General features: G+C 50.1%; 1 protein-coding gene across 2 annotated transcripts; it reads left to right on the forward strand.

Annotated features, from left to right (window-relative positions):
• Positions 1–283: 283 nt before the first annotated feature.
• On the forward strand, positions 284–24,856 carry ACAA1 (acetyl-CoA acyltransferase 1). Of its 2 annotated transcripts, XM_040246220.1 has the most exons (12): positions 288–585; positions 786–879; positions 1,857–1,914; positions 19,050–19,129; positions 19,434–19,476; positions 21,083–21,181; positions 21,962–22,042; positions 23,244–23,434; positions 23,565–23,744; positions 24,040–24,095; positions 24,204–24,349; positions 24,582–24,856. In XM_040246220.1, the coding sequence occupies exons 1-12, from the start codon at positions 415–417 to the stop codon at positions 24,655–24,657; spliced, it is 1,275 nt and encodes a 424-aa protein (XP_040102154.1). In that variant the 5' UTR covers positions 288–414; the 3' UTR covers positions 24,658–24,856. The 2 variants fall into 2 exon arrangements, 1 of the variants encoding a protein (XP_040102154.1); XR_005722031.1 differs by having other exon boundaries at positions 284–585; positions 23,565–24,095.
• The last annotated feature ends 58 nt before the right edge of the window (positions 24,857–24,914 follow it).

Here is a 24,914-nt window from a genome sequence, read left to right on the forward strand (position 1 = left end):
AACGAAAGGTGCTCTTGCAAACCGGCCTGCGGTTTGGCAGTAGGCGGGGCTGCAAGTGGAAAGGATTCCTGTCTGCGTTTCTGCGCCAGGCTTCAGAAAAGTCCACCTCGGTTGGCAGGCGTAGGCTACTGTGGGCGGGGCTTTGAGTGAAAAGACGCTCTGATGCCTAACTTTGGGAACCTCGGTTTGCGGCTTGGGGCGGGACCTCAGGCAGGCTCGCCAACCAGAGCTTGGCTGAGGCGGGGAAGTGGGCGGGACTTTTAGAGGGAAAGGCCAGTCAGACCAGTAGGACTGTGGGTGGGACTTAGATTTCCGTGGGTCAGAGGTAAGGTTCCGCGCCTGCGTGGGCCACGGTCTGTTGGTTGCTGCCCGCTCCTCCTGGCTGGTTGAGGGTTTACCCGGCCGAGCTGCGCAATGCGGAGGCTGCAGGTGGTGCTGGGTCACCTGAAGGGCCGGCCCGCTTCGCACCCGGAGCCGCAGGCCGCCCCGTGTTGGAGCGGCGCGCGGCGGGCGTCCGCAGAGGATGTCGTGGTGGTGCACGGGCGGCGCACTGCCATTGGCCGGTCGGGCCGCGGCGGCTTCAAGGTGAGGCACCTGGGCTCGAGAGCCAGGTGTGAGATGGAGGCCCGGGGTGGGCTGGGGTCTGGCTCCTCCGTTCGTTTCCCTTCGGCGTCGGTGGTGGCTTTGCGCCCGATCTGTGACCGCTCTGCCCCTTTGGGGGAGGGCGAGGCTTTGGGAGCTGGGATACGGACTCGGGATCCTAGCGGTCGCTCTTTCGGCTGTAGGACACCACCCCCGACGAGCTTCTCTCCGCCGTCATGACCGCGGTTCTCCAGGACGTCAAGCTGAGCCCGGCCCAGCTGGGAGATATCTGCGTGGGTGAGTGGACCACCCTGGCTCTGCGCTCGATCCTCGCCTTCCCATCCCGTCAAAGCGCTCCTCAAACACCTCCCTCCATTCAGGCGCTTTCCAGGCGTCTTCAGTGAGGGGAATGGCGACAGACTGCACGCAGATAAGTGTAATCGTCTTTTTAGGGCTATAGACTCCACCACCCCTCCTACCCCCGCGTCCAGGCACTTTCTGTGCCGGCTCCAAGCACATTCTTCATATTAAGTGTGATAGGAAGTAGGAATCGCAAGGGACAAACTTTTCCACGCCAGAGTCTTGGTGCCAGGGTTTGAGAACACCCTAAGGGACAGGACTCTGGGTTTCTCTACCCATCCTGATGTCCTGTCTATGCCAGGGTATAACAGAGGGAGCATCGAAAAACCATCAGAGTCCAGCTTTGCAGTTAATAATGGAGAAACTGCCCGGGGGATTTGCAGCAGAGCTTGGACCTGAATCTAGGACCTCTTGACCTTTAGTCTAATCTTCTTCCCCCACCTCTGCTTGCCACCTTAGCCCGGAACCTAACATTATATAGTAAGAGTCTCATCACAGAGGTGCCACCCCTAGGTGGGGGATCACTGTTCAACCCCTGGAGTGTGAGTAGGTGGAGGACAATCAAGGAGGTGTGCATTTTCAGAAACATTTTGCTAACTGACAGGACTGCCTCCTCAGACTTAAAGCTTTGCACTACATTCTTCTTTCTGTGTTACCTTTAAAGGCAGGCGACCTGCCCAGAGTGTGCTGATTTGGAAAAGCAGGGTGCATGGGCAGGGGATCATGGGCCTCTCAGGGACTGGATCTAGTGTCTGACCAGCACACGCTGCTGTGTAGCTGGCTCACTCTGCTCCAGACCTTGACATTCCAGTGGTTCTGAAGGAGGATTTGGAACGCCCCCTGTCTGGTCATCACAGCCGTACCTTAGTGCCCAGAGCACCGCCTGGCACTGACTGGAGGTTTGCTCTCCACAGGAAATGTGCTTCAGCCTGGGGCCGGAGCGATGATGGCCCGAATCGCCCAGTTTCTGAGGTAAACTTTTCTAGTTCTTGCTCTGGGCTGGCTATTCAGTCTCTTGCTTGGGCTCCGGCCCCAGAGAACTCAGCCTGCTGGTGGGAGAAGATCAGGGTCTGGTGGACTCCAGACCCCGACACAGCCAGGGTGCTCGGATGCTTTTTTTGGATGCTACCTTTCCCCTACTTTGATAGGAGAGTGTGTTACTGGTGCGGAACCAGGACAAACAGCCCTGGTTTTTCTGGATGCTACCTTTCCCCTACTTTGACAGGAGACTGTGTTACTGGTGCGGAACCAGGACAAACAGCCTTTGGGCCTGAGCACAAAGTCTGCTGTGGCCCAATCTTTCTTAAGCCTAAGTCAGCTTGTTGCTTTGGCTTTTTTAAGTATGAACTCTGTAAATATTTACCTCTAAATATCCAGGCAGGCACATTGAAGAGAGCTTTTTAAATGCTAGTTGGGTAAGCTGGCACCTCCAAAGCAGAGCTCATCCACAGAGACTTGGGAATGGGCCAGAATCCAGGGGTCGCCCAGAAGGTACCCTGGTGAATTGCCCTTTACCTCTTGTCCTAAGACGGGGGAGGAGCTTTAAATTATTTTCATGTATAGATTTAAGAACCACTTAGCTCTATAATCCCAGTTGCATGGAGAAGCAATAATAGGAACATGAACTAGTGAAGGCACAGGAAAATGAGAAAAGATGTGGAGACTAGGAGACATTCAGACTGCTTAGCCTAGAGTTCAAAAGATTCCTCGGTCTGGCTCCAGATTTGCCTTCCAGTCTTATCTACCTGCTGCTGCTGCTTTCCCTAAGCTGGTCAGTCTACTGTTCCTGCCGCCCTTCTCCTCGCTAGTTAAACTCTGCCCAAACAGTGCCACCACTTTCACCAGACTTCGCTGAGCACCCAAGGCTTAGCGAGAGGGCCCCTTCTTTTCCAGTCGCTGGCTACGTGCTTCCTTTTGATGTGCTTTGCTGTCTTGCTCTGTTGCTGTAGATGTGGCTAGTTAATTCACTTTCTGCGTGTGGCTGGGCGTCCTCTCGGGCGTTGTAGTTCCCTGCGTGTCAGCATCCCTCACACTGAGTCAGTGTTTACTGATCACTGGGTGGCTTGGGTGAAGGGGCAGTGACTAAGTAGGAGGGTGTTAGGGGCCCTGACAGGAAGGGGAAGCAGGCCACAGGTGCCTGGGACGTTCTTCACCCAAGAAGGTCTCAGCAAAACCTGGTCTGGCCTCTAGTCCAGAGGTTCCCAACTCGGGTTACGTGCTAGAATCAGCAGGTCTCAACCCGAGGTTGAGTCCGTATGTCTCGGGATTTGTGCAGGACTTTGTGCCCATGGCCAGCTCATGTTATATTGGCAGAGGTGGCCCCACCAGCTTCTAGGGCTGAAACCCGTGTGAAAGCCTGGGGGAACCCCCCCAAAGGCAGGCTGTTAGAATACCCAGTACCTGTCAGGGCTCTTTGTCCCGCTGGGAACAGGCTTTCCACAGAGAATGGTGGGAACATAAAGGCTGAGAGTAGGGATGGTTTCTGACCTCATATTTTAGACATTTTTTTTTTAATTGAAGCATAGTTGATTTACAATGTTGTATTTCTACTGTATAGCGAAATGATTCAGTTACACATATATTTATATACATTCTTTTTAAAAAAAATACCCTTCTCCATTATGGTTCATCACAGGATAGTGACTATAGTTCCCTGTGCTACACAGTAGGACCTTGTTGTTGATCCATTTTTATATAATAGTTTGGATCTGTCAGCCCTGAACTCCCATGCCATCCTTCCCCTAATCACTGCCCCCATCACAAGTCTGTTTTCTGCGAGTCCATTTCTGTTTTGAAGATAAGCTCATTTGTGTCATATTTTAGATTCCGCATGTAAGCGATATCATATATTTGGCCTTCTTTGTCTGGCTGACTTCACTCAGTGTGACAGTCTCTATTTAGGCCCATCCGTGTTGCTGCATATGGCATTATTTCATTCCTTTGATGACTGAGTAATATTCCATTGCATACACCTATCACATTTTCTTTATCTACTCCTCTGTTGATGGACATTTGCATTGCTCCCCTGTCTTGGCTATTGTAAATGGTGCTGCAGTGAACACTGGGATTTATATTTTTGAATTATAGTTTTGAATGGATATTGGCCCAGGAGTCGGATCACTCAGTCACATGGCAAGGCTAATTTTAGCTTTTTGAGTCCCCTCCATACTGTTTTCCCTAGTGGCTGCACCAATTTACATTCCCATGAACAATGTAGGAGGGTCCTCTTTTCTGCACGCCCTAGCCAGGATTTGTTATTTGTAGACTCTTAAATTTACAATTTGTATTTTATATTGGAGTACAGTTGATTTACAATGTTGTGCTCATTTCAGGTGTACAGCAAAGTTATTCAGTTATACATGTAAATATATTCATTCTTTTCCCATATAGGTTATTACAGATTATTGAGTCAAGTTCCCTGTGCTATATAGTAGGTCTTTGATGATGTATCTGTTTTATATATAGTAGTGTGTATATGTTAATCCCAAGCCCCTAATTTATCCCTCCGCCCACCTTTCCCCTTTGGTAGCCATAAATCTGTTTTCTAAGTACATTTCTGTTTTGTAAATAGGTTCATTTGTATCATTGTTTTAGGTCCCGCATACAAGTGATAGCATATATTTGTCTTTCTCTGACTTAAATCGTATGATCATCTCTAGGTCTGTCCATGCTGCTGCAAATGGGATTATTTTGTTCTTTTTTGTGGCTGAATAGTATTCCATCGTATATATGTACCACCTCTTCACTCACTCCTCTGATGATGGACATTTTGGTAGCCTCCATGTCTTGGCTAAGTGTAAATAGGGCTGCAGTCAACATTGGATACATGTATCTTTTTGAGTTATGGCTTTCTCCAAATATATGCCCAGAAGTGGGATTGCCAGATCATTGTTAGCTTTATATTTAGTTTTTAAGAAACCACTATACTATTTTCCATAGTGGTTGCACCAGTTTACATTCCCATCAGCAGCATAGGAGGGTGTGCTTTGCTCCATGCCCTCTCCAGCATTTATTGTTTGTAGACTTTTTGATGGTGGCCATTGTGACTAGTGTGAAATGATACCTCATTGTAGTTTTGATTGACATTACTCTATAATAAGTAGTGAGGTTGAGCAGCCTTTCATATGCCTCTTGGCCATCTGTATGTCTTCTCTGGAGAAATGTTTATTTAGATCTTCTGCCTGTTTTTTGATTGGGTTGTTTTGTTTTTTATATTGAACTGCATGGAGCTGTTTATGTATTTTGAAGATAAATTTCTTATTGGTCACTTTGCAAATATTTTCAGCCATTCTGTGGGTTGTCTTTCATTTTGTTTATGGTTTCCTTTGCTGTGCAAAAGCTTTTTAAGTTTAATTTGGTCTCTCTCTCTTTTTTTTCTATTTTTACTACTCTGGGAAGTGAATCAAAGAAAGATACTGCTGCGATCTATGTCAGAGAGTGTTCTGGCTATGTTTTCCTCTAAGAGTTCTGTAGCTCTGGCCTTACAATTAAGTCTTTAATCCATTTGTATTTATTTTTGTGTATGGTGTTAAAGAGCATTCTAATTTCATTTTTTTATTAATACATGGAGCTGTTCAGTTTTCCAAGAACCATGTATTGAAGAGTCTGTGTTTTCTCCATTGTGTATCCTTGCCTCCTTTGTCATAGATGAGGTGACCATAGGTGCGTGGGTTTATCTCTGGGTTTTTTCTATCCTGTGCCATTGATTTGTATTTCTGTTTTTGTGCCAGTACCAAAACTGTTTTGATTATTATAGTTTTGTAGTTTAGTCTGAAGTCAGGGAGCCTGATTCCCCCAGCTCCATTTTTCTATTTAAAAAAAAAAATCATTTTGTGGCTGGTGATGCACTGCACATTTATGTATTTGTTTGGCTGCACTGGGTCTTAGTTGTGGCATGTGGGATCTTCAGTTGCCCCATGTGAACTCTCAGTCATGGCAGGTGGAGTCTAGTTCCCCAACCAGGAATCGCACCTAGGACCCCTGCACTGGGTCCAGGTTTGTTTTTCTTCCTCAAGATTGCTTTGGCTATTCAGGATCTTTTGTATTTTCATACAAATTGTAAACTTTTTTTTTCCTAATTTGTGAAAAATGCCATTGGTAATTTGACAGAGATTGCATTGAATATGTAGATTGCTTTGGGTAGTATAGCCATTTTGATAATATTGAGTCTTCTAATCCAAAAACAGAGTATATGTCTCTTCTGTCTGTGTTATCCTTAATTTCTTTCATCAGCATCTCACAGTTTTCTAAGTACAGTATAGGTCTTTTGCCTTCTTGCTGCTGCTGCTAAGTCACTTCAGTCGTGTCCAACTCTGTGCGACCCCATAGACAGCAGCCCACCAGGCTCCCCCGTCCCTGGGATTCTCTAGGCAAGAACACCAGAGTGGGTTGCCATTTCCTTCTCCAATGCATGAAAGTGAAAAGTAAAAGTGAAGTCACTCAGTTGTGTCCGACTCTTGGCGACCCCATGGACTGCAGCCTACCAGGCTCTTCCATCCATGGGATTTTCCAGGCAAGAGTACTGGAATGGGGTGCCACTGCCTTCTCCTTTGCCTTCTTAGGTAAGTTTAATCCTAGGTATTTTATTCTTTTTGATGTGATGGTATATGGGATTATTTCCTTAATTTCTCTTCCTGATTTTTTATTGTTAGTGTATAGGAATGCAAGAGATTTCTGTGTATTAATTATGTATACTGTGTAATTACTGATTCATTGATGAGCTCTAGTAGTTTTCCGGTAGAGTATTCAGGATTTTCTGTGTATAGTATCAAGTCATCTGCAAACAGTGATAGTTTTACTTCTTCTTTTCCAACTTGGATTCTTTTTATTTCTTTTTCTTCTGTGATTACGTGGCTAGAACTTCCAAAACTATGTTGAATAAAAGTGGCAAGAGTGAGCTACTTATTTTGTTCCTGATCTTAGAGAAAATTCATTCAGTTTTTCACTGTTGAGAATGGTGTTAGCTGTGGGTTTGTTATATAAGGCCTTTATTATGTTGAAGTAGGTTCCCCCAAGCCTACTTTTGGGATAGTTTTTATCATAAATGGGTGTTGAATTTTCTCAAAAGCTTCTTTTGGATCTATCAAGATGATCATAATGGTTTTTATTCTTTAGATTGTTAATGTGGTGTATCACATTGATTGATTTGCATATATTGAAGAATCCCTTACATCCCTGGGATAAATTCCATTTGATCGTGGATTTATGATCCTTTTAGTATGTTGGTGGATTCGGTTTGCTAGTATTTTGCTGAGAATTTTTGTGTCTGTGTTCATCAGTGATGTTGGCTTGTAATTTTCTTTCCTTTTTTCTTTAAATATTCTCTCTCTCCAGTTTATTCTTTTTTAAAAAAATTTATTTATTATTGGACTTCCCTGCTGGTCCAGTGGTTAAGAATCTGCCACCAAGGTAGGGGACACAGGTTCAATCCCTAATTCGGGAGGATTCCATATGCTGCGGAGGAACTAAGCCCGAACGCTGCAAGTACTGAGCCGGTGTCTAGAGCCAGTGCTCTGCAACAGGAGAAGCCGTGGCAATGAGGAGCCGGTGTGCTGCAACCAGAAAAAGCCCCTGCACAGCAACAAAGACCCAGCACAGCCAGAAATAAACTAAGTAAAACATTTAAAGATAAATCATACATTTTTAAAGAATGTTAGTTTGGGCTGTGCTGTGCCTTCATTGCTGCGTGCAGGATTTTCCGTGGTTGTAGTGAGCAGGAGCTGCTCTTCATCGTGAGCCTCTCACTGTGGTGGCTTGGGTAGTTGAGACTTGCAGATTCCAGAGAGAGGGCTCAGCAGGTGTGGCCCACGGGCTTAACTGCCCCACTGCATGCAGAATCTTCCCGAACCAGGGATCGAGCCCGTGACCCCTGCATTGGCAGGTGGATTGATTTTTAACCACTGGACCACCAGGGAATTCCTGTAATTTTCTTTTTTTTGTTGGTATTTGTCTGGTTTTAGTATCAGGGTGATGGTGGTCTCATAGAATAAACGTGGGAGTGTTCCTTCCTCTGTAATTTTTTGCAAGAGTTTCAGAAGGATAGGTGCTAGCTCTTAATGTTTGATAGAATTCACCTGTGAAGAATTCACTTCTGTTTGTTGGAAGTTTTTTAATCACAGTTTCAATTTCCGTGCTTGTAATTGGTCTGTTTGTATTTCTCATTTCTCCCTGGTTCAGCTGGAAGGTAGTACCTTTTCTAAGAATTTGTCCGTTTCTTCTAGGTTGTCCATTTTATTGGTGTATAATTGCTTGTAGTAGTCTCTTATGATCTTTTGTATTTCTTTGACATCAGTTGTAACTTTTTTCATTTCTAACTTCATTGATTTGAGCCCACTCCCTTTTTTTCTGCTGAGTCTAGCTAAAGATTTATCAGTTTTGTCGATTTTGTGTATCTTTAAAGAACCAGCTGCCACTCCTATTGACCTTTTGTATTGTTTTCTTCATCTCTGTTTCTCCTCTGAGGTTTATGATTTCTTTCCTTCCACTAAGTTTGTGTTTTATGTGCTTTTCTTTCTCTAGGTGCTTTAGGCATAAAGTTAGGTTGTTTAATTGAGATTTTTCTTGTTTTCTGAGATAAGACTATCACTGTAAACTTCCCTCTTTTAAGTGCTTTTGCTGCATTGCATAGGTTTTGGATTGCTGTGTTTTGATGGTCATTTGTTTCTAGGTATTTTAAAAATTTCCTCCTTGATCTCTTTAGTTATCTGTTGGTTGTTTAGTAACATGTTGCTTAGTCTCCATGTGTTCGTGTTTTTCAGTTTTTCCCTGTAATTGATTTCTAATATCATAGAATTGTGGCTGGAAAAGATGCTTGATATGATTTCAGTTTTATTAAATTTACCACGGTTTGATTCGTGGCCCCAGATGTGATCTGTCCTAGAGAATGTTCCATGTGCACTTGGGAATAAAGTGTATTCTGCTGTTTTTGGATGGAATGCTCTATAAATATCAATTAAGTCCATCTGGTTTAATGTATCATTTAAAGCTTATGTTTCCTTACTGATTTTCTATCGGGGTCATCTGTCCCATTAGTGTAAGTAGGTGTTAAAGTCCCCTACTATTATAGTATTACTCTCAATTTCTCCCCTTTTTTTCTTAAACTTTTTATTTTGAGATAGTATATTTGAGATAATCATATGCAGTTTTAAGAAAGAATACAGAGACCCTCATGTACTTTTTCCCTAGTTTCACCCAGTGGGAACATCTTGAAAAACTATTGTACAATTTCCCAACCATGATATTGACAATGATACCATCAAATTACAGAACATTTCCACTACCACAAGGACCATTTTATAGTCACAGCCACTTTCCTTCTCACTCCTCCGCTCCCTGATCCCTGGCAATCACTCATCTCTTCTCTATTTCTGTAATTTTATTTCAAGAAAGGTATATAAAGGGAACCACAACAATTGTAACCTTTTGGAATTGGCTTTTTTCACTCAGCATAATTCTTTGTAGATTTCATTCAGATTGTTGCATCAGCAGCGTGTTCCTTTTCATTGCTCAGTAATATTCCATGGTGCACAGGTAGGGCCCACCCTCCTCAGGGCTGCTGGACTGGGTACAGAGGTTAAGAGGGAACCTGGCCTCATCTTGAGGGCCTACTGTGAGCTAGTTGTGTCCAGCACACAGCTGGAGCTTTTCAGAGGTGGCATTGATGCATTTCCTATCTCTGTGCCTCCTACAGCCCTTCACACCATAGTTGTAGAATTTGGAGCAAAATAAATTTTGTGAACACTCTTCTAATTGCAAACAGACATCTTTGACACAATCTGAGAAACTTGAACATGGACTAAATATTAGATTGTTTAAGGGTTATTGTTATTTTTTGTTAGGTGTGACATTGGCATGCCAGTTATGTAAAAACAATGTCATTCATTGGCTTGGCAGGTTGAACGGGTTGCTAGTGAGAGGACATTGCGTCTGGGATTTGCTTTAAGCACTCCAGCCTTGGGAAAGATGTGGGAGGGGGAGAAAGGAAGCACTGTGGACCAGTGTAGACAATAGAGGAAGCTGGGTGAATCGCGTGTGGGAGTTCATTATAGCATTCTCCCTACTTCTGTGTGCGTCAGGACATTTCATTAAAAAAGGCCTTTGAGTGTGCAGTGTCACTGAACCCACATTCCACAACTGGAGCAAGGTGATCTTGTCTTATCGCAGTGTCTCGTCTGTGGCTCCCATTGGTTTGTTTGAAGCCAGTATTTAGCAGTCGTACGCCAGGAGACTCCTGGCTGGAACCAGTGTTGTGGAATCTCCAGCTGTGAATTGTATCAGCCTTGGTCATCCTGTCCCAGTGCTCTCTGATTTGCACGTATAATTCTGTTCTTGCGGTGTCACCAATCTCTGTGGAAGAACTGTTCGTGGCTTCCTGTGAGAATTGTTGCCCAGTCTGGGGTCAGTCCTGATTCCATCCCACGTTCACTGGCTGTGTGACTTGCAGCAAGTCTCTTTGCCTCTCTGGGCCTCAGCTGCATGGCTACAAAATGGAGAAACTGGCCGTGATGTCCTGAGGGTTGAGAGTGGCAGGGTACCCTCCATATCCTGTCTGGCTTTGGAGTGGGCCATGTGGGGAGGAGGGTGAGGGTGGAAGTGCTTTGGCTGACTTGACCTACCAGAGCAGTTACTGTTTCTTGAAAGCCTGCAGATGAGGCTCAGAGAGGTTAAGCGACTTGGCCAGGGCTTCACAGTAGTGGCACTGATGGAGGTGAGGTTCGAACCTGAGACAGGTACCATGCCTATACCATGGTGCCTCTCACAAGCAGGGTCAAGAGGACCCTCAGGAATCACAGGGAGGATCTGTCCTCCTGTGAGAGGTGCTAAGCTCTGTGCGAGTGTGCAGTCTGGTGATGGACTGTCCACAGGGTCGGGTCAGGCTGAGGCTGCCCAGCCCCTGGCAGGCCCCTCCCGCCTCCCACGGGGGCCGTGACCGAGGTGAGCATGTTTTCACGCCCAGTTTTCACGCCCAGTTTTCACTTTTATGGCTGTTAGCATTTGCTTTAAACGTTGAAGTCCTCCTATGTTGGGTGCGTATATATTTACATTGTTATGTCTTCTTCTTGGATTGATCGCTCAATTGTTACATACTGTCTTTCCTTGTCTCTTGTAACAGTCTTTTCTTAAAAGTCTAGTTTATCTGATATGAGTATTGCTACTCCAGCTTTCTTTTGATTTCCGTTTGCATGGACTATCTTTTTCCACTCCCTCACTTGGAGGCTGTATGTGTCCCTAGGTCTGAAATGGGTCTCTTATAGATAGCGTGTATATGGGTCTTGTTTTTGTATCCATTCAGCCAGTCTGTGTCTTTTGGTTGCCGCATTTAAATCTTTACATTTGAGGTAGTTATCCATGTGTGTTCCTATTGCCGTTTTCTGTTTTTAAATATTTTTATTTATTTTTGGCTACATCAGGTCTTCGTCTTGGCACGTGGACTCTTCATTGTGACTCGAGGGCTTCTCTCTAGTTGTGGTTCATGGGCTTAGTTGCCCTGTGGGATCTTAGTTCCCTGACCAGGGATCACCCCCACATCCCCTGCACTGGAAGGTGAATTCTCAGCCCCTGGACGACCAGGGAAGTTCTGCGCCCCCACCTTATTGCCATTTCTGTAATGGTTTTGGATTTGTTTTTGTTGGTCTTCCTTTCTTCCGTTCTCTTCTCCGGTGGTTTGATGACTGTCTTTAGTGTTGTGTTTGGGTTGCTTTTTCCGTGTGTGAATCTATCGTAGTTTTGGTTTGCAGTTCCCATGAGGTTTCGATACAGCGATCTATATATGGACAAGGTTAAGTTGCTGGTTCTTAATTTCAAATGTGGTTCCCATTTCCTTTGGTTGTACTCTCTTCTTCTCATGAGTGCTGATTTTTTAAAAATTTGTTTTGTTTATTTGGCAGTGTCGGTCCTAGCTGTGGCATGTGGGGTTTTTTGCTGTGGTGCTCAGGCTCCATAGCTGGGCTGCGTGGGCCCAGTCACTCCATGGCATGTGGATCTTAGTTCCGGCGCCACAGAGCGAGCTCACGTCCCCTGCGCTGCGAGGCGGCTCTCCAGCCACTGGACCGTCATGGTTGCTGGTTTTGCCATGCTGTTTGTGTGTGGATGATTTCCTGTTACTTTGTTTGCTTTTATTGGAGAGCTTTCCCATTTTTTAAATTTTCTTATTAGGGAATTAGTTGGTTTTGTGGTGCTGAGTTCTCTTAGCTTTTGCTTGTCTGTAAAGCTTTTGATTTCTCTGTTGAATCTGAATGAAAACTTTGCTGGGTATTCTTGGTTGTCGGTTTTTCCTTTTCATCACTTTAAATATATTGAGCCACTCACTCTCCTCTGATCTGCATTGTTGCTGCTGAGATAACCTTGAATCAGTTGATAACCTTATGGGGATTCCTTGTATGTTATTTGTTGCTTTTTTATTTTTTACTGTGTCCGGTGCTGAGTCTTCATTGCTGCTTTCTCTGTTTGCTGCGAGTGGGGGCTGCTCTCCAGCTGCAGCGCGCAGGCGTCTCTTGCTGTGGAGCACGGGCTCAGGCTGTGGGCTTCAGTAGTTGTGGCACACAGCTTTAGTTGCTCCGCAGCATGTGGGATCTTCCCAGACCAGGGATGGGAACCCGTGTGCCCTGCATTGGCAGGCGGATTCCCAATCACTGGACCCCCTGGGAAGCCCAGGCAGCCTGTCTTCTTATTGGTGGGTGGGGCTTTGTTCCTATAGAGTTGGTTGTTTGGCCTGAGGCTTTCCAGCACTGGAGCCTGCAGGTTGTTGGGTGGGCCCTGGTCTTGGTGCCGAAATGGGGGCGTCCAGGAGAGCTCACCTCAATCATATTCCTTGGAGGCGCCACTGTCCTTGTGCTTGTCCTGAACCTCAGCTGGTAAGCTGCAGCTGCCCTTTGCCTGCCCAGGAGACCCTCTAAGACCACTAGGTGGGCCTCGCCCAGGTTCCTGTAAAGGTGCTGCTTTAAGCCGGGCCCCAGTACGCATGAAACCGGCTGTGTGCCCTCACAGAGGGGGTCTCTGTTCCCCCAGCCCTGTGGAGCTCCTGCACTCAAGCCCCGCTGGCCTTCAAGGCTAAATGATCTGGGGGTTCTTCCTTCTAAGGCCAGCCCCTAGACTGTCTTGGAGGGCTCTTTTTATGTGGGAACATCCTGTGTAGTCTGCGTGTGTTTAATATTTGTTGGTGCAAGAACTCTCTTCATAGTATGTCTGCCACCTCTTCCTTAGTGTGTGCTGGCCACTGTCCCCTCTGACAGGGGGTGTGACTGATGCAGTGAGCAGAGCCTGCGCTGGGTATTGATCAGGGCCTGCACTCTGCTCTGTGGTTGCAGCGGCCTGTCAGGGCGCAGTCTGCTCCCTAGGTGTTGGAATAGAGGCCCTCAGATCACTTCCTTAACTGGTGTGTGATATGCGGTATGAGGCAGGCGGGGCTGGAGCACTCCCACTCAGAGAGAAACCAGTATTTCCACTCCGGAGCTGTTCACCATGGGTGTGCTCTGTTGTCGCCTTTCACCCGTGTGCGAGCTCCCAGATGATGCCATCGGCGCCTCTCTCAGCCCCATCCTGCGTGTGGGGATGCTGCAGTTGGCCCTGGCGTCTCTCAGGTGTTGTTTTCACCAGGCCCCCAGCATCCACCCACTGAAGTCACAGCCCGGTAATTATGGATCTGGACCCCCTGGGGTGCCGTGGCGCAGCTCAGACTCTGCCCTGGCCCCACCTCAGCGTGTGCATGTCCACGAAGTTCTCAGCTGCGAAAGCTAGACCTGTCTGGGCTGCAGGAGATGTTCTGCAGGCACTGACTTCACAAAGCCCACTGTTGTTCAGTCGCTCAGTCGTGTCCCACTCTTTGCGACCCAATGACTGCACCATACCAGGCTTTGCTGTCCTCCGCTATCTCCCAGAGCTTGCTCAAACTCATGTCCGTTGAGTTGGTGATGCCGTCCAACCGTCTCATCGTCTGTCGCCCCCTTCTCCTCCCGCCTTCACTCTTTCCCAGCATCACGGTCTTTTCCAGTGAGTCTGCTCATTTTGGCCATCATCTTCAGCATCAGCCCTTCTAATAAGTATTCAGGGTTGATTTCCTTTAGGACTGACTGGTTTAATCTCCTTGTTGTCCAAGGGACTCTCTCAAGAGTCTTCTCCAGCACCACAGTTTAAAGGCATCAACTCTTTGGCCCCCAGCCTTCTTTATGGTCCAGTTCTCACATCTGTACATGACTACTGGGAAAACCATAGCTTTGATTATACGAATCTTTGTCAACAGAATGATGTCTCTGCTTTTTAATATGTTGTCTAGGTTTGCCATAGCCTTTCTTCCAAGGAACAACAGGTGTCTTTTAATTTCATGGCTGCCGTCACTGTCTGTAGTGATTTCGGAGCCCAAGAAAATAAAGTCTGTCACTGTTTCCATTTTTTTCCCCTATCTATTTGCCATGAAGTGATGGGTTTGAATGCCATGATCTTATTTTTTTTAATGTTGAGTTTTAAGCCAGCTTTTTCACTGTCCTCTTTCACCTTAATCAAGAGGTTCTTTAGTTCCTCTTCGCTTTCTGCAATAAGGGTGGTGTCGTCTGTGTATCAGAGGTTATTTCTCCCGGCAATCTTGATTCCAGTTTGAGCTTCATCTAACCTTCATCTAGTACATGATGTACTCTGCATATAAGTTAAGTAATCCCATCGTGGGGTGTAAATCTGCTGTTCATGCAGCTGGGAGGAGAGATTGCAGCTCTTCTTCCTTAGTTGCACAGCCTCTGAGGCTCAGCCGTGGTTCCAGCCCCGCCTCTGCATGTGGGTCACCCTCTGGTCCCTGCTCCCAAGTCTGCCCCAGAGCACATCAGCCCACTCTGGCAGGGAGGGGCGTGAGAGCCTGTCCTGGCTGGAGCCCTTCCGGGTGTCTAGGAAGGTAGGGTCACCACTTGGGAGAAAGGCCCAATGGTGGCCCCACCCTTCGCACATCACTCAGCAGCGGGGCTCCGCGTGTATAGTGGTCCCGGCTTCCTCTGTGAGCATTCTCGGCTGCAGAGCCCCTCACTCCCGCCACCTCAGGCTGTCTCGCGGCAGCCAGCGGCAGCCCTCTCCCCAGGTCTGCTTTGCAAACCCAGCCCACGTGCACCAGCGGACACGGGTCTCGGGCTGGGGCCAGACCACCTGTGCAGGTCTCTCCGTCCTGCCTGCCGGTTGCTGTATTCTCCGAGTTTCCAAAGATCCTCTTCTGCCCAGCTGATCTCCCTGCCAGTGAAGGGGCTTCCGCACATGCAGGCACTTTCTCTCCTTCAGCTCCACCCTCGGGGGTCTAGGTTCCATCCCACCTCCTCTTCCTTTTCCCTTCTTTCTCCCTACCTGGTTATGTGGGGGATCTATCTTGCCTCTCATCCACGTGTCTTTTTGAATTCGAGTTTTGTCTGGATATGCAGCAAGGAGCGGGGTTCTTGGATCGGATGGCAGCTCTACTTTCAGCTTTTTGAGGCCCCTCCATACTGTTCTCCGTAGTAGCTACACCAGCTTACATTCCCACCAGCATTGTAGGAGGGTTCCCTTTTCTGTACACCCTCTGTAGTATTTGTTATTTGTAGACTTTTTAAACGATGGCCATTCTGACTGGTGTGAAGTGACACCTCATTATACTTCTGACTTGCATTTCTCTAATAATTAGCGATGTGGAGCATCTTTTCCTGGGTCTGTTAGCCCTCTGTCATACTTTAGACGTTTCTTTTGCACTGGCTTTCTGTCCTGGCCACAGGCCCTCTTCTCTGTTTTTTAGGGCAGCAGTCTCCAATCCTTTCGGCACCAGGGATCAGATTTGTGGAAGCCACTTTTTTCCACGAACTGGTGCATGGTGGGGGGATGGTTTCAGGATCATTCAAGCACATTAAATTCACAGTACACACTATTTCTATTAGTATTACACTGTGTTGTATAATGAGACAATTATACAACTCACCATAGTGCGGAATCAGTGGGAGCCCTGAGCTTGTTTTCTTACAGCTAGATAGTCCCATCTGGGGGTGGTGGGAAAAAAGTGTCTACTCCATCATCTCACGTAGGTTGCTGTCACTGCAGAAAACCCTGCCTCGTAAAGATTAGATGTTGGAAATGGAAGCAGGTTTCTCAGTGCTTTTGTGGAAATCTCAGGATATTCTGCCTTGATTTGAACCCAGAAAGTGTGGAGATTTGACATTGTCTGAAACGTGACTTAAGGCCACCGTCATTTTCAGTCTAAAGCAGTGATCCTCTTCTAGCACAGTCAAAGTCAACTTCCCTGGCTCATTCACAAACGGGTTGTGGATCCATTCCTTCCCAGGTCTGGGGTCTTTTGTGGTTGGGAAGTAATGCTCAGACTCTATTGAAAGCTGAGGTAGGTGATCATGCAACAGCTGGGAGAAAGAAGACGCTGGCTCAGTCTATTTCAAAATCTCTGCTAACGTTTGAAAAATCTCAGTGTTTACCCATTGCCCACATAACTCCAGTTTGGCTTTGAATGCAGCCACTTTATCTGCCAACTTGAACACAGTTGTCATTCTACCCTAAAATGACAGATTGAATTCCTTGAGTAGGTTAAGTATGTCACTCAAAGTAGGCAAGTTTTGTGATCCATTCTGCATCACTGAAATGTGGTGACTTTTCCTAAAAGAAATTTCTGGAGCGGCTCTTGTAACTCTGGCCAGTGATCTTGTGTATAAGACATATTTGCTCTGAGTCCATCTCCTCAGAGAGTTATGTGAACAGACATGAGTTGTGGGCACGTACTTTAATGTGGCTGATAACTATAACCCCATCCTGCAGAACACTGTGAAGTTCAGGTGACTTTTTCAGATAGCCAGCATTTCCCTATGGATGATGCGGTGTGTAGACTCACATTCAGAAGCTACCTCTTTGACTTGAGTAGTGAAACCAGAAAGCCATCCAGTCGTGGCAGCTACTTCATTCATGCATGACACAAAAAGACCAATTCAGTTTTCCTGGTATGTAATCATTCAGAGATTTGAATCTTTCTGCAACTGTAGTGTGGTTGGCAACAAAAGGGCACATAACATATCCTCATACACATCCTCCTAAAAAATAGATTGCACAGACAGGCACTGTTTGTTGCCTTGTCAAATTCGATAGACTTACCACCCTGGTCTGTGTACCACGGTGAGTCATTTATCCTCTCTAACAACTCTGTTGGGCTCTCCTGGTGGCTCAGATGGTAAAGAATCCACCTGCAAGGTGGGAGACCTGGGTTCGATCCCTGGGTTGGAAAGAGTCCCCTGGAGGAGGGCATGGCAACCCACTCCAGTATTCTTGCCTGGAGAATCCCCTGGGCAGCAGAGCCTGGCGGGCTGCAGTCCATGGGTTTGCAAAGAGGCAGACACGACTGAGCGACTCAGCACGGCACCCAGCACAACGTCTGCTGCTATTAATCTTCTCAGCAGTTTGTCTAGTTATGGTGCTGTCTGAAAGAGGAACACGTGCCACCATTTACACTGCAGCCTCTCCTCTAAAAGTTCACAGCAGATGTCAGGCAGGATCAACTCTTTACCAATAGAGAAGGGCTTCTTAACTTTAGCTATGAGGTTAGCCACTACGAATGATGCTCTCAGTACAGGTCCATTTGATGAAGTGACTGGTAGCCTTCAGCAGTTGCTTCTGTTCTTCATGTTTGAGTTTTTTCTTTGTAAAAATGCCAAAGGCCTGTCTGTCTGTCTGTCCTTTTGGCTGCACTGGGTCTTCGCTGTTGCACCCAGGCTTTCTCTAGTTGTGGCACGCGGGGGCTACTCTGTTGTGGAGCAGGGGCTCTAGGCACAGGGGCTTCAGTACCTGTGGCGCTCGGGCTTGGTAGCTCTGAGGCATGTGGAATACTCCTGGACCAGGGAGCAGACCTGTGTGCTCCCTGCATTGTTAGGCAGAGTCCTACCCGCTGTACCACCAGCGAAGTCCCGAAGGCTTGTCTTCTCATGCAGGGTGCTTGGTCCCCATGTGGTGAAGCAGTTTTGAAGGTTTTTTAGCTTTGTTGGATAGCTGGTCACCACATAGTTACAAAGCAGGCTTGGAAAATGTGAGTCACTTGTTGTAATGAACCCATAATTTAATTAGGACTCTTGGCATTTTCTTTTAAAGGCAGCTTTCTTTTTTGTTGGCCGTCTTAAGCATCTTCTGCTCTCTCATCATGGGGTCTTCCCACCTTTTAAAGAAGCTCCCCAGCAATGTTTGTTTTCTACTCATTTTGGCTAGGGTTAGCTTGTGGGCTTACGGAAACTGAGACAGGTGCATGGTGTGGGAAAGAGGCCCAGACCGAAGTGGTCAATAAAATAATGGGCAAGCCACAGGCGGGCTGAAGCATCAGATTCTGACTTAAAGCCTGCCACCAGACGCAGCTTAACTGCCGCTCGCCACCCACCGATTGATAGGGCTCTGATATGGATCTGCAGCTGACTTGTTATGGTCTGTGTGTGGTCAGGCCTCTCTGCTAATGATAGATGTGTATTTGCGGCCGCTCCCCACCCTAGCCTCACTGCCTCGCTCCACCTCGGATCATCAGCCATTAGATTCTTAGAAGGAGCGCACAGCCTGGATCCCTCGCATGCCCACTTCACAGAAGGGTTTGAGCTCCTAGGAGAATCTAAGGCTGCTGCTGATCTGACAGGAGGCAGAGCTGAGGCGGTAGTGCAGGCGATGGGGAGCGGCTGTAAGGACAAATGAAGCGTCACTTGCTACCAGCTGCCACCCACCTCCTGCGGTGCCCGATTCCTAACAGGCCAGGGACCAGTACTCACCCATGCTCTGAGGGTTGGAGACCCTGGCTCTAGGAGAGAGAGGGTTGTACAGTTTCACTTTTGAACCTTCAAAGGCAAGACGAGACCCAGCCAGCCTTCTCTTGCCTTTGGGCCGCGCTTGGCCTTGGTTGAGGAGAATCACAGGATGGAAGGACATGTGCTTGCAGGGCCTGGGGCGCAAGCGCCTGGAGGGATGGGTTTGCCCAGTGTGAATCGCCTGGAGTACGGGCAGGGCTGCCTGTTTGTTCCCCTGGTCTTTCTGTCTGACCTCCCCCCAACTCCCCCACAGAGGGGCAGTCAGGCTGGCCAGGAGCCCAGGCTTGCTCTCCCTGAGCGCTGGCAGAGGGGTGGGGCTGACTCTCTCGCTTCCTGTTGCAGTGGCATCCCGGAGACTGTGCCTTTGTTAGCTGTCAATAGGCAGTGCTCGTCGGGGCTCCAGGCGGTGGCCAGCATAGCTGGTAAGTTGTGACTGGGTGGGCACCCCTGACTACGACCTGGCCTTAGTCCTGGCTCCATGGATTTGGGTCGTCCTTGCCTGCGGGGCAAGCAGTAATTTCTGAGAGGACTGTACCCACAGAAAGCGTGGAGGAGCGCCCCCCCCTCCTCCCCGGGCAGCCCCCCAGCCTTTTCTGAGCACTCCTGGGTCTCCATCTCGGAGGCTGGGGCTGAGTCCCCCTTAGAGACCAGGTGGGGAAGAGGCTCCCCTGTTCCCAAGACAGATGGACTCTGGGGAAGGATGTTTATAAAATGCTTTTGTTGCAGGTGGCATCAGAAATGGGTCTTATGACATTGGCATGGCTTGTGGGTAAGAATTTCTTTCTGCCAGAGCTTATTAACCAACTTGTTACAATGAAACTAATGTTCCTCTCCTGATTCTCAGAGGCTACGATTTCATGCTTCTCCATGCAGCCCTTTCAGGCAGCTGGCTGCGAGTGGGTTCCTACAAATTCTGCTTAGAATCAGCCCCCAGCCCTGGCTGTTTGGGAACCGCTCACACCTCTCAACACCAGAGAAAACTGGCTTTGAAGAGCTTTCTTTTCTTGGAAATCTGTCAGGCTGGAGATGTGGGCAAGCATTTTGAGAAAATGCAGCACTGGGTTCCCGTCTGTGACAACCCTTGTCGATTCATGATGGTTGCTGAGAGTGGAAAAAGCAGTTTTGGTTCCCAAAAAGCCCAGGACAGCTGCCTGCTCCAGAACTAGTTTGTTCATTTGACAGGCTCTCTGCCCCCTCGCCCTGTCCAAGGTGGAAACTTCCATTGCCTCCTGGGCTCTGAGGGACACGGTCAGATCTGTGGTGCTTTGGTCCCTGACAGCTGTGCCCACGGAGCCCCACGAGTGCTGGGCGGCACTCCAGGCAGAGGAGGCTGGGGTGGCATCTGGTGCTGGGAGCGCAGGCCCCTTCAGGGCTTAGGCAGGCTTGGGGGCCCGGCAGCCCCAGGATCCTGACCCGCTCCCTCTGCCTCTCAGTTCCTCTCCAGAGCATTTCTTCATCGGAGCCCTGCTGGGCCATCTTGGGCTGTACTGCCCGTGTCAGCAATCGTAGATAAACCCAGAGACCACACCACAGGGACTTTGGCCGGGCAAAGGCCACCTACCAGGCTGCGCCTGGGCTTCTCGCTCTCTCACTGGACGATGGATGGGGGTGTGTGTGTGGACTGAGGAGAGGGTTGGAGCTTTCATGGGTTTGATGGGGAATTTGAGTCCCCAAGCACGTGAAAGACCAAATTACAGGGTTTGAGGGTTTGGGCCAGGACAGTCCCCCATGTTACAGGTTGACTGTTCCTCAGACTTTGCTCATGACGAGTGGCTCAGGATATTGTAGGTGGCAGTGGACTCTGGAGCCCAACTACCTAAACTTGGTCCCCACTGACAAGTTAACTCAGCTTCTCTGGGCCTGGCATTGCTCACAGCGCTCTCAATACTTGGGAGGATTTTTCAAATAGTGTTGGGTGCATGAAAAGCATACAAAGTTATGTGTTACCACCCTCTGAAGCCTTATATTCTGCCACCTCCTGGAAGCCCTTTGTGACCACACTAACTCGAGATCTCAGCCTTCCCCTCAGCTCCTAGCACCTCCTTGACCACACAGGTCAGCTTGCTCTCTGACATGCGGCTTTTAGAATATTGGTCTCTTCTCTCTTCTGGATCTGTGGCCCCTGAGGGCAGGGCCTGGGCTTGTTAGACATGTTTTCCCCACTGTGGCCAATGCTAGGCCACTTTCCTTGGGAACTGCTGCTGGCTGAAGGCGCGGTTGTCTTAGGGAAGTGAGGCCCTGCCCGGGCACGTGGGGCTCAGCAGCCCTGCACCCCCAGCTCTGCCTGGCTGGCCCGGGGCTCCCTGGCTATTTACCAGCACTTGCTGGCACCCAGCTGTCTGTGGGGATCCTGCTAATCACCTCCTCCTCCTCAGGGTGGAGTCCATGTCCCTGGCTGACAGAGGGAACCCTGGAAATGTTACTTCACGCCTGGCGGAGAATGAGAAGGCCAGAGACTGCCTGATTCCTATGGGGTGAGCACCGGCCTCAGCTCCCTGCCTGGCCCGGAGCAGGGCTTCAGGAGCTTGGGTCCCCTTGTGGCCCCCCGCCTCGGGCCTGGCTTGCTCTGCAGGGCTTCTGGGGATGGGACTTCCTGAGGCCCCCAGTGCGTCTGTGCCCCTGGGTTTCCAAGCATGGCCCAGCCTGTCACTCCCACCCTAAGGGACTCATTCACAAAGGCCCGATGGCAGCTGCACCCCAAAACCGTGGCCTCAAAAGTTGAGGAAGCGGGAGGCATTTGCCCAGCGGCCATGCCAGTGAGGGCACTGGGCCCTGACAGGGCAGCATCGAAGGTGCCATCGTTGCAGAGCCGCCGAGCACTGCGGCCAGTGCCACCGCGGGCCGTGGGCGGGGAGTCCTGGCTCCACAGCACGTGCGAGGGGATGCGGCTGCCTCCACAGCTGGGGACCATCTCCGAGGGAAGGCTCTCTGCGAGAAGCCTGGAAAGCCAGAAGGCTGGCCAGAGGCCCCGCTGTGGCACTGGCCTGTGTGGAGGCTGCAGCTCCAGAGCAGAAAGCTGGGTGTGGCCTCCCATGGGGGCCTGGGAGTCCTCAGGAAAGCAGTTTCCCTTGAGGCACAGGAGAAGCTGGCCAGGCCAGTTGGCGCCCCACCCAAGCCCTCCTGTGTGCACGCTTAGAGGCCCAACTACGGTGCCTCCGCCTGTGCGCCTGGTGTCACTGAGACACAGGTCTCCCTGCCCCCGCCCCGTGTGTAGCCCCGGGCCCCACACAGACTCAGTGTTCCCTGTGTTCTAGGATAACCTCAGAGAATGTGGCTGAGCGGTTTGGCATTTCGCGGGAGAAGCAGGACACCTTTGCACTGGCTTCCCAGCAAAAGTGAGTGCTGTCTGGGGTGACAAGCTGCAAGGGCTGGAGAGGGAGCTTTTGAGGCTGTTCTCAGTGGGTCCCCAGGTGGCGCTAGTGGTAAGGGGCCTGCCTGCCAGTGCAGGAGACATAAGAGATACGGGTTCGATCCCTGGGTCAGGAAGATCCCCTGGAGGAGGAAATGGCAACCTACTCCAGTATTCTTGCCTCGAGAATTCTATGGACAGAGGAGCCCTGCAGGCTACAGTCCGTGTGCTTGCAGGGTCAGACACGACTGAAGCAACTCAGCGCGTAAGTGGTGTCAGATGGAGCTGCCCTAGGCTACTGCTGGGCAGCAAGTGGTTTCCAAGCCTCTCCCTCCCAGGCGGGGAGGTGGACCAGGGATGGTGCCACTGCGCACTTAGCCCTACGTCCCATTGTAGTCTGAGTGTCTTTCCCCCTGGTGTGTGTGGCTGTAGAGGCAGTGGTCTCCAGCCAGGTGGACCTCTCTGAGGCAGTGGTTTTTAGCCACTTGGGTTCAAACTCTCACTAGAGAGTCGGGTAAAAGCTGTGGCTTCTTCCCCTGGGAATGCCACTGGGCTTTTGCATATGATTGCAACAATCACCCTAAAATGCCTTTTGCTTTTGCACTGTTTAAATTCTAGGGTTCATCCAGTAGTTTAGTGTATGTCATTTTTATTATTTTTTAAATGTTTATTTGGCTGTGCTGGGTTTCAGTTGTGGGATGTACTGACCAGGGATCGAACCTGGGCCCCCTGCAGTGGGAGCACGGAGTGGTAGCAGCTGGACCACAGGGGAGTCCCTATGTCATTTATAAACACGTGATCACAGGGGACGGAGGGGACTGGGCTGGTGGGAGGGGACGGAAAGTCCACGGAAGCCAGCACGAATATTCTGGGGCTCCAGCCTCAGTTGGCTTAATCCCTCTTGGGTGAAGGGCTCAGAGGGGAGCCCCCTGCTCAAACCTTCCCCTTTGAGGATCTGGTAAGGCTGATGACCAGAAAGACCTCGTGAAGCCTGGGCTCCCACTGCCCAGGTAGTAGGGGCCCACACCAGGCCCTCTCCATACTCCCCCGAGGCAAGCATGTCCCTGCATTTAGCCTCAGCTTGCACGTCTGTCCCAAAGGGCAGTGGGTGGGGGCGTCAGGGAGGGGCCCCAGGAAGGAAAGTAAGCCCATGTGAGCCTGAGCCTGGCTGTCCACGGTGCTGGCAGGGCAGCCAGAGCCCAGAGCCAGGGCTGTTTCCAGGCTGAGATCCTGCCTGTCACCACCACGGTCCGTGACGACAAGGGCACAGAGCAAAGTGTCACCGTGGCCCAGGACGAGGGCATCCGCCCCGGCACCACCATGGAGGGCCTGGCCAAGCTGAAGCCCGCCTTTAAGGAGGGGGGCTCTACCACGGCTGGTGAGATGGGGCTGCTGCACGCTGGGTGTTCTCCTCTGGGTGCTGGAGCCACCAGGAAGGGTGGATGGGGAAGGTGTGGACCACCTCAGCACGGCCCCCAGGCCTCCCTAACCCTGTGCTTTGCCTCCAGGAAACTCTAGCCAGGTGAGTGATGGGGCTGCTGCCATCCTGCTGGCCAGGAGGTCCAAGGCAGAAGAGTTGGGCCTTCCCATCCTTGGGGTCCTGAGGTCCTATGCAGTGGTTGGGGTTCCGCCTGACATCATGGGCATTGGCCCTGCCTACGCCATCCCTGTGGCTTTGCAGAAAGCAGGTAAGATGGCTCCTTCACCCCCAAGATTCAGATCCAATTCCTGTTTCTTGCGCTGTTGCTGCCTGAGGCAGGTGGGGGACAGGAGCCTGGGGTGGTCCTGTGGGTGCTGCAGAGTGAAGTCGGGGGAGTGGAGACCAGCACCCCGACCCCCAGCCAGGCTCTACGTACCCATCTTGAACAAAGGCAGACATAGCAGGCAGCCTACAGCCTATGGATGGGGCAGGGTCCCCGGGGAGATGAAGATCCCGCTAAGGGGGCCGCTGGGTCAGTTCAGGTCTTTCCCCTGGGCCTGCAGGGCTGACGGTGGACGATGTGGACATCTTTGAGATCAACGAGGCCTTCGCCAGTCAGGTGAGCCTTTGTTTTGCAGTGTGGCCTAGGGCCCCCAGTTGGAGCCAGGGGGCGAGGGGCAAAGGGGACCAGAGAGGGATCCGCAGCTGATGTTCCACCTCCCCCCAGGCTGTGTACTGTGTGGAGAAGCTGAAACTCCCCCTTGAGAAGGTGAACCCTCTCGGGGGTGCAGTGGCCTTGGGCCACCCGCTGGGCTGCACGGGGGCTCGACAGGTCATCACGCTGCTCAACGAGCTGAAGCGCCGCGGGAAGAGGTGAGGCTGACCCCGTGGGGGGTATCTGGGGGAGGTGTACGTACGCCCACATGCTCCAAGCTGAGGAGACGGGATCCTGGCCTGCAGCAGACATCTATCACCCTGTGTGTGCACCTGGGGCCCACACGCCCTGAGGTCTGGCGTCCTCTGGGCCCTAGTGCACCCAGCTCAGCCTTCCTGGCGAGAGCTCAGTGGCCGAGCCTCCACCCCACCTGTGTGTCTCCTTCCCCAGGGCCTACGGGGTGGTGTCCATGTGCATCGGGACTGGCATGGGAGCTGCCGCTGTCTTTGAATACCCTGGAAACTGACGGCGGCCCAGGGCGGAGGCACAGCTCCCGCAGCAGCACCACAGCACGGGAGGGATGGCAAGTCAAGACACCTGAGTTGATCTGAACAGATGCAGAGTCAGGCCCCTCCGGCTAAGGCACACCCAGCCCACATGATCCCTGGGGGCAGGCCCTGTGGAGGGGGAGTGTCCCAGACACAGTAAATGCGCGGTCTTACCTCGTTGCCTGTGGTTCTTCTGCAGGACCAGTTCTCACTAGGCTGGTCCTGCCTCTGCTCC

Source organism: Oryx dammah, unplaced genomic scaffold (assembly GCF_014754425.2).
Source record: "Oryx dammah isolate SB20612 unplaced genomic scaffold, SCBI_Odam_1.1 HiC_scaffold_9, whole genome shotgun sequence".
Lineage (NCBI taxonomy): Eukaryota > Metazoa > Chordata > Mammalia > Artiodactyla > Bovidae > Oryx > Oryx dammah.

Excerpts from the sequence above, each read along its gene's own strand:
- ACAA1 (XM_040246220.1), top strand. The coding sequence starts at position 415 with ATGCGGAGGCTGCAGGTGGTGCTGGGTCACCTGAAGGGCCGGCCCGCT. Across the intron at positions 22,043-23,243 it reads GCACTGGCTTCCCAGCAAAA|GGCAGCCAGAGCCCAGAGCC; the intron begins GTGAGTGCTGTC and ends CGGTGCTGGCAG. Across the intron at positions 23,745-24,039 it reads TGTGGCTTTGCAGAAAGCAG|GGCTGACGGTGGACGATGTG; the intron begins GTAAGATGGCTC and ends CTGGGCCTGCAG.